This window comes from Nicotiana tomentosiformis, chromosome 6 (genome assembly GCF_000390325.3).
Source record: "Nicotiana tomentosiformis chromosome 6, ASM39032v3, whole genome shotgun sequence".
Lineage (NCBI taxonomy): Eukaryota > Viridiplantae > Streptophyta > Magnoliopsida > Solanales > Solanaceae > Nicotiana > Nicotiana tomentosiformis.
The window spans coordinates 3,426,897-3,436,194 of record NC_090817.1 but is presented as its reverse complement, the minus strand read 5'-3'; the positions used below and the strand labels follow the sequence as shown (position 1 = coordinate 3,436,194).

General features: G+C 32.9%; 1 protein-coding gene across 2 annotated transcripts; it reads left to right on the top strand.

Annotated features, from left to right (window-relative positions):
- Positions 1 to 77: 77 nt before the first annotated feature.
- Positions 78 to 5,997, top strand: LOC104119664 (replication protein A 32 kDa subunit A-like). Of its 2 annotated transcripts, XM_070177052.1 has the most exons (6): positions 78 to 464; positions 643 to 772; positions 3,015 to 3,130; positions 3,223 to 3,333; positions 4,760 to 4,817; positions 5,727 to 5,870. In XM_070177052.1, the coding sequence occupies exons 3-6, from the start codon at positions 3,035 to 3,037 to the stop codon at positions 5,762 to 5,764; spliced, it is 303 nt and encodes a 100-aa protein (XP_070033153.1). In that variant the 5' UTR covers positions 78 to 464; positions 643 to 772; positions 3,015 to 3,034; the 3' UTR covers positions 5,765 to 5,870. The 2 variants fall into 2 exon arrangements, with proteins under 2 accessions (XP_070033153.1, XP_009629527.1); XM_009631232.4 differs by lacking the exons at positions 78 to 464; positions 643 to 772 and having other exon boundaries at positions 2,337 to 3,130; positions 5,727 to 5,997.
- Positions 5,998 to 9,298: the final 3,301 nt, after the last annotated feature.

Here is a 9,298-nt window from a genome sequence, read left to right as displayed (position 1 = left end):
ATTTACTATTAAGTGGGTACCGTTTAAATCTATATAAATCTATATATATATATATATATATATATATAAAGGAGGGACAAAGAGTGATGACTTGGCACCTCTTTTTGGCCAAGAAATACATTTCTCTTTTTTCTCCTTTTTTTGGAGCCCAAGAGTCTCCCTAGGTAAAAAGGCACAAAACTACGATTGCATTGTACAGCAACTCTTCGATGAAATATATTTTACAGAAACTCCTCTAGCAAAAGTGAGGCAATATTCACGAAGCTATTGAGCAATTGTTTTGCCGAAGAGCATGGAAATCCTGATCGTGAGTCTTAATTAATGCTGCTTGCAAGTCTGCTAAGGATATTGCAGATGTAGAACCGTTCCTTATACATCCTATACGAACGGCCTATCTTGCAATTTCTCAATATTTTACAATGAAATTATGAATTATCCCAGTTGTGCTTGTAATCGCCAAAAAGGTCAGAAAAAATTTCATTATTCTTTTTTTTGTCTGAACCTTTACAAGCAATTTAAAAATTTCCTTCTTTATAGATCTCTAATTATGGTTGTATAAATTATGTAAACGTCCATTAACAAGGTAGATAGCACGTGGACAATAGAACTTATTCGCAATAATCTCATTTGATTTTTAACCAGGACATGCAGTACGAGGGAACAGAAGAGATAAAGTAGCAAGAAAACGAGATAATAAGTAGCGGCAAAATTGGTTTAATAAGCAGTTTGTAAAACTTGTGAAAATCATTTACTTCATCATTTGATCGCCATGGTAATCTTTTTTCATTGCTTTTATAATTAATTTCTTTACCAATTCTAAATTCCCTAATAATTTTAAGCTTTCATTCATTATAAAGATCCACTGCTGTGCAAATTAAATTACTCCGGCCACCAAATCAATTCTGCTGGTGCTAAACAAAAGATAATGGGTGATAACCTACTGATTGCTGTATAAAATTCTTCAGATGGCATTATCAAGTCTTTCGGAGGCATAACCAGTGAGAATGAGTTCTTCGATTAACAATACCCATAAAACCTTAGGAGCATTGCATCATCTTTCTTCTTTTTTGGATTGGCAGGGTCTGAGTTATTTGAGCAGTTTCTTGGTATTATTAGTTGTTCATAATAAGTCTTCATATTTGTTGGTTCAGGATCTTAACAAGGGAAGACTAGACTGCTTTTATGACCTCAATGCAGTACTACATATTCTGAATTTAGGATATTTTCTTTCATGTAAGAAAGTGTTAGTATGTTCTATCATTTATATACGTGATTTTTTCAAAAATACAATAAGTTTTATAGTCCGGAAAAATGATACTACTGAAATTATGAAATACTTCTCTCGGTCATTATTTCAAGTTCAATTTGTGGTTATGAATTGCAAATAATTTATGTTATGTCATCTATATTATCAAAGAAATACACATATTTTCATTGTTGCTTTAATGAAGATCCTTTACTTATAATTTGTAACTATTTGCTCCCTGCAGTGACTCCTGATTTGGTTGTTTGAGATAGCAATTTAGAATGTCAGTCGGCGAAAAAGCAAATGTGAATACATGTCTGATGTCCACTCTTTTTCAACTTTTTCTAAAAGATGAAATTGCTATTATTGTAAAATGAATTCCCTGTAAATTTAGAAATTCTTTGATTCTATGGGCATAAATAAGATTAGCTTCACAAGCAACTGAGCAAGCCCATGTACCTCAGCTGTTCTTTTCTTTCATGGTATCACAGATGTATTGTTGTGATGAATTCAACCGTTGATGATATACAACAACAACAATCAAGTATAATCCCACAAGTGGGGTATGAGGAAAGTGGTGGGTATGCAGACCTTACCCCATCCTAGAGAGTAAAGAGACTATTTCTGATAGACCATTAGCTTAATAGTTGATGATATAAATACTATTATTCACGAGCCAAATAAGAAATAAAAAGCTTATATATCATGTTGAATACGCTTTACAACTTCTAATATTCTGTTGTGAATCAATCAATTGCGACCCTTTCAGATTACTAGAAATAGAGTTTTCAAGAAATTAATTATTATACATGGTAATGGGAGACACTAGAATTTTGTATTCATAATTTCTTTGCATGTGTATTTATTTAATCTAATTGAAAAACAGAAAGTGAATAGTTTCATGACGAAACATTGTTGGAGATACTATGCCGAAGTATAGTCAAGTAAAGACAATAACTTATGTTATATATATATATATATATATATATATATATAGAGGAATGATCCTCATGGAATATATGCTATTGTAAGCTCTTTTTATTGATTCCCTTTAATATTAAAATTAAAGGAGGAGAGATGAAGGGGAAAAAGAAAAACAAAACAAAAAAAGAACAAGAAAGTCAAAAACAAAAAAAAGTGTAAAAACAAAAACCAACACAAATTTTGACATCGAGATGACAAATTTTATTGTACAATTTCTACAACTCTTTTCTTTATTTTTATGTGTCTTCAAGGAAACGTGCTCACTGCCGGTCCTTCTATGTAGATGGAGTAGCCGTCAGTTTCTCCCTCTTGGTTACTGAATTTTCTATATTTTTTCACTAAAATAAAGATCATGATCTTAAAGATTATAATATGATAGGTACTAAAGAGGATGGTAAACATTTAGTAATTGCAAAAATAATGAGTAACGTATATTTAGGAGTTATAACAGAAACAATATTAAGTGTAATAATTATAACATATTTAATAGTAAAAAGTTCACTGAAAGATGAAAAAATTTTTGACGAAAAAATAACAAAGAATGAGAAATATAACCGCGCGAAGCGCGGATATACTCACTAGTAATTTATAAAAACAGAATACAAGTTAAATGGTGATACAAAAATAAGGTATTTCTACACTTTCCCTTCGGTTTATTAGCGGGAAAAGTTGCAAAAAATGGCAGAAAAATTCTTCAACACTTTTATAGGGTTACAATATATAATCTATTCCTCTGTCAACAAAACACCAAACTTAATCTATTTCCCTTTTTGAGAGACCAAAGTAAAGAAAGAAATCAAAACAATGTTTGGAGGCAGTCAATTGGACTCATTTTCTGGCGGAGGTTTTATGCCTTCTCAATCAACTCAAGGCTCCGATCCTTCACGCACTTCCGCTAAGGTAATGAATCTCTACTAGAAACCTTTTCCTTTTCTGATGTATTTTTCTCGCACATGACAAGGTTCTTTTTGGGCCTTCTTTTTTTTGGACAGAGTCGTGATAACCCACATCTGCTTCCGCTAACAGTGAAACAGATAAGCCAAGCAATACAATCAAGTGATGAGAAATCTAATTTTGTTATTGATGGTGTCGATGTCAATAATGTAAGTGTTGTTTTTCTTATTTTTTTTCTTCTTCTTTTGAAGTCAAGAATTTGTTCATTTTTTTTGTACTCGGTCCGTTCTAAAAGGAATTATGGAATTCGGAGCACAAGGGTTAAAACATTTAAATTTTGTTCTTAATTGGTGTATCCATGTCACAACTTCTTTACTAGAAAAAAAGCGAATTCACATAACTGGAAACGAAATTAGAAGTATTTTCAAATCACAATAGTTTGTGATTACAAGGATTCAGGAAAAAAACCACTTTTGACTGTTCATATTAATAGTGTCATATGAAATGGGAGGAGGTAATGTTTTGGATTACTTGATTCTTCTGTTTAGAATTTTTGAGGGTCAATATTGTTATTCAATACGTTCCACTAAATTCGGGTATACCTGTGAAAATTTTCACTTAATTTTTGGTTTGTAGTTTTTGTGGGTCATAATTGAGTCAATTCCTTGGATGGTCACCCAAGTTATGGGATATCCTAGCAAAGTCACTTTTGTTTTATTGAGGACAAGAAAATCACTCAACAATTGCCCTTCGATATTTAATATACCATGTCATATTAAAATTTATTTTTTAATAACAAAACTCATTTAACACATGACACATGACCCAAGTACTCAACTAACTCACCCGATAAAAAAATTGGTCTATCTTATAAGTTCCTAGCCTATTCATATTCCCACATATTCCTTTGTAAAACTAGACTAGATAAAACATAAAATTCTAGGAATGTCTTATTATCATCACAATGAGTGCCTGGCATGGGTATTTGTTTAAGTTATCCTTTATTGCTCTCTAATCTTCTCATTTAAGTTAATATTTCACTAGTTGAAACTGTAAAGGTAAATTCAGGAAAAAGTAATAAAATAACGTCTTGTTTTTCTAAAAGTCAAATATTTTGGAAAATGATTAATACTTTGGACGGAAGGTGATACTAAAATTAATTCTTGGGTATTTTCAATTGGCAATCTCCAACCTTATTTTACGGGGACTAATGTTAATCAATTAATCCATTTCTACACATAAAACTAAACTTTAAATGTCACTTTTAATTACTCCCTCCGTTTCAATTTAGATGAGATAGTTTGACACGACACAGAGTTTTAAAAAAAAAAAGACTTTTGAAACTTGTGGTCTTAAAAGCTTAAGGAATAAAAGTTTTGTGGGACCATGACATTTGTGTGGTTATAAAAATTTCTCATTAATGGTAAAGTAGGTAAAATGAAGAGTTTAAAGTTGAAGTACTTCCAATTGTAGAAATGTGTCATTCTTTTTGGAACGGACTAATAAGGAAAGTGTGTCATCTAAATTGAAACAGAGGGAGTAATATAATCCATTAAAAACACTTGAGTTAATTCTGAATATTAGTAATTATCATATTTTAAGATGAAAACATTGAGTTTTGCTTCAATCTTGCAGAAATTTTCCGACAAGTGGAAATGCAAACATCTCTCACAGTTCAAAGGCTTTTTCCCAGGTGAGTTACCTGCTGGTTCTTTAAATATTGTTAGTAATACATTTTCATGAACTTTTAAAAGTTTAATCTTGGGCATAGATCACTTTTAGCTTGCGACCGAAACTATTTACATCCGATAGTCGAAAAGGGTATAAAACTTGTATATTTTTTGTATATAACATACAGAAATGAATATATATATATATATACAAAATAATATACATTTTTCAGGCTATTATTTTGAGTGCGACTATCCAGTATCATTTTTCCTTTAATCTTTGATAAACTGACAATTTTACACTATCAGATCACATAAATGATAACTATAGATAATTTCCGTAACTAGTGGAACTAGTTACTTGAAAAATAAAATTGACAACCTGCTATAACAAGTTAAATTACACTAATATATAAAAATTCTTTTCACCGCCAATATATATAAGTTAAATTCATTTTTAGGAAGGATTTACGTTCTGTGAAATGATAATGTATAGTTTTTAATTATACTTTCAGACTAAATTTACCACAATATCAGGTAACTCTTCGTATTAAGTTGGATATGATAATATGGAAAATAGAGTAATGACGTGCTCAGTAGCAAATCCAGGATTTTAAAGTCATGGGTCCTCGCTAATAAAATTTTAAAAGAAGAGAAAAAAGGAGTTAAGTTGTGAGTGCTCACTCAATATTTGTCTAAATATTTTTATAATTGCCTATGCAAATTTACTAAATCTGGTCAAAGATAATGAATGCTTGAGCACCCACAATTGACAATGTAGATCCACCACTGGACGTGCTATAACCAGATAAATTGTATTGGTAGCTTACGTAAAACATCTTAACAATGTGGGCGACAATGTATACAACTTAAACCCTTCTAATAACTATGTCATTGAACTGATAGCGTAAAACTTCTTTACACTGACGCAGGACCGACACTTACCAATGGGCATCACATTATCAAATAGGGTAACAAATGAAGCAACTTGGCCATTCTATGTGTTCTTAGCTGGTGCAATGTTCTGTCTTCTTTCAAGCAGTATTTGTCATCTCTTCTTATGTCACTCACAAAAACTGAACCTTTTCTTAGTCCAAATGGACTATGTTGGAATATCAGTAATGATCATCACTTCTTTCTTCCCACCAATGTATTACATCTTTCAATGTTCACCACATTGGCAAATTGTTTACCTCATTGGAATCACAATCTTGGGAATTTGCACTATCATAACCTTGCTCTTCCCCGTGTTTTCGACCGGAAAATATCGGTCATTTCGGGCCGGGCTTTTCATGTCCATGGGTTGTTTTGGTCTGGTACCTGCAATCCATGCACTTGTGTTGAATTGGACTGATCCTATGAGGAATGTCACACTTGCATATGAATCTGCAATGGCATTGTGTTATATAACAGGGGCTATATTTTATGTTAGCCGAATACCGGAGAAATGGAAGCCTGGATTTTTTGATATAGTTGGTCATAGTCATCAAATATTTCATACATTTGTTATTTTTGGTGCATTGGCTCACTATGGTGCTGCGAGGATTTTCTTGGACTACCGGACTCGATTGGGATGTGACAAAAGATAGAGAAATGACGCATTTTGGATACAATATGTTATGTCTGATACATATAGGGCCAATATTTTGGTATGTAAGAACTATGTATTGTATAGTCAGAGGCGAATATAGGGCGAGTACTGTAGTATTCAACTAAACTCATTGTTTTCGGCTCAAACTATGTATACATAAGCAAAAAACATCAAAAATTTATATACATATAATAAGATCAATTAATTCAGAGATAAAAACCATTTTATGATGTGTTGTGAGGATTGTTTTGGACTACCGGACTTGATTGGGATGTGACAAAAGATAGAAAAATGTTGCATTTTGAATACAATGTATTATGCCTGATATATATTGGACAAATATGCTGGTATGTACGAAGAACTATGTATAGTCAGAGGCGGATTTAGGGTGAGTACTATGGTATTCAATTGAACTGTAATGTTTTCGGCTCGAATTATGTATACTAATGCAGAAAAGAAATCTTAATATATACATATAACAAGATCAGTTAATTCAGAGATAAAAACCATTGTATGATGTGCTGCTGGTCTTTGATAACATTTTGAATTATATATGTATTTCTCGAGTTCAATGAAGATGCTTTCTCATTTTTCAGTTGCAAAACTATAGAGTTACTTGATCCAAGAAACATGTCTAAGTTGGCTTATGGTTAGTTTTCTACTCAAGAAATTTTAATTTCTTTTCATAATTAATTAAAAGGGTACAAGATAGAAAAATAATTACGGCAATGATTTAAATTTTTTGGGATCACATTCATTAGTCATTGTAATTTTTCTTTTAAAAATTATGAAAAAAACAAAAAAGACATAATATGAATTCAAAGTAAACTCTGCGAGGTTTTAGTGAAATTGATGTTGTTACTCCCTCTTTTTGTCACGACCCAAAATCCGACTAGCCGTGATGACACCTAACCTCACCCGCAAGGTAAGCCAAATAATAACAATCCGATTCAATGAGATTTTCTGAGAAAATAAATAATGAAATAACTTAACTTTTATACACTTCCCAATGACTAGTACTACAAATCATGAGCTTCTAAGATTAGAATTTACAAAGTTGGTATGAAATAAAATACATCATCTGTTTGAAATATACATAAACAGATTAATAATTTTAAAGCTACCAAGAACAAGAGGCTCATCTTCAATGCTAGCTCCCACCATGTACAGCAACATCAACATTCGGAATCTGCACGCAAGGTACAGAAGTGTAGTATGAGTACAACCGACCCCATGTACTCAATAAGTAACAAACATAACCTTAGGTTGAAAGTGGTGACGAGCTTGTACCAAGGTCAGAGTCCACACCAATATCCAGTAACATCGCATAGCAATATAATTAAAGTAACACCCGTAATAAATAACCAATAAAATGCTTAGCTCATATACAATTCCGGAAGAATAAACATTTTCTTTTCAAGTAGAATAGTAACACTCAAGTCTTTTTCCGAAAATACCCAAAGTATGATTAAGTTTGAAATATGTGATTTTTTATCAAAAACTTTAACAACAGGTACTAAATTTCACTATCAGATGGCATGTCTAATGCAACGCAGCACAATGATGAATTCAAGTACTCACACTCTCATAGGACTCAATCTCACTCTCTCGCATTTTTACTTATCACGCTCAATATTCAACACACTCAGTCACTCGGCACTGTACCAGGCAAATCCATCCCAAATATAAATAACAACTCACGCACAGTCACTCAGTACTGTATATGGCCAATCCAGCCCAAGGAAGATCCATCCCAAATATATATACATAATAACTGACATCCAGTCACTCAGTATTGTATAAGGCCATTTCAGCCCAGGGAAGATCCATCCCAAATATATATACATAATAACTGACATTCAGTCACTCAGTATTGTATAAGGCCAATCCAGCCCATGGGAAGATCCATCCCCAAATATAAATGATTCGGACAAGATCCATGTCCAGGGAAGATCTATCCCTCAATATAAATGCTTCAGACAAGATCCATATATATATATATATGGCAAGATCCATGCCCAGGGAAGATCCATCCCAGATATATATCAACTGCACTCACTGTGGGGGGTGCAGACTCCGGAGGAGCTCCTTCAACCCAACCGCTATAATAAGCCAATCTGGCATGCTGCAGCATGCAGCCCGATCCCATAATAATAACATGTATAAAGCCAATATGGCCTGCTGCGTCGTACAACCCAATCCCATAATTATCTTCACAATCAGGCCCTCGACCTCACTCAGTCATCAATCTCTCCAGCCTCTCGGGCTCACACTGTCATGAAACTAGCCCTAAATGATGATATGGTGTATCAATGAAGGAATATGACTGAGTAAGAAATTTCAATTTAAACAATTAATTCAACAGCAATATGACCTCTGTGGGTCTCAATAATACTGGTATATAGTCTCAGCATGATTTTTAACATGATTCTCAACTCAATTTATTTAACACATAAAAGTACATGGATAATTTCTAAGATTATTTGACTACACAATTTCACAGAACCAATTATGCCACAATTTCTACGGTGCATGCCCACACGCCCGTCACCTAGCATGTGCGTCACCTAAAAAAATTTATATAACACGTATTTTCGGGCTTTATACCCTCAGCTCCAAGTTTAGAAGGGTTACTTACCTCAAACAAGACGAATCCAATGTCGAGCAAGCTAATCAATATTCCGAAAATTTCATTCCGCGTGTATTCACCTCTGAATGCCTTCTTGTCTCCTCAATTCAATGCCAACGATTCGAAACTAAAATTCGCCCTTTAATGATACTACATCGATCTACTATACCAAGCAACTTCAATCTACAATATCAACATCCAATGGACCAATATTAATAACTAATTCCATAGTTTAAGTCATTTAGACAATTTATCAAACACCTAGTAGGCATACATTTCTACAT

Excerpts from the sequence above, each read along its gene's own strand:
- LOC104119664 (XM_009631232.4), top strand. The coding sequence starts at position 3,035 with ATGTTTGGAGGCAGTCAATTGGACTCATTTTCTGGCGGAGGTTTTATG. Across the intron at positions 3,334-4,759 it reads ATGGTGTCGATGTCAATAAT|AAATTTTCCGACAAGTGGAA; the intron begins GTAAGTGTTGTT and ends TCAATCTTGCAG. Across the intron at positions 4,818-5,726 it reads GTTCAAAGGCTTTTTCCCAG|GACCGACACTTACCAATGGG; the intron begins GTGAGTTACCTG and ends ACACTGACGCAG.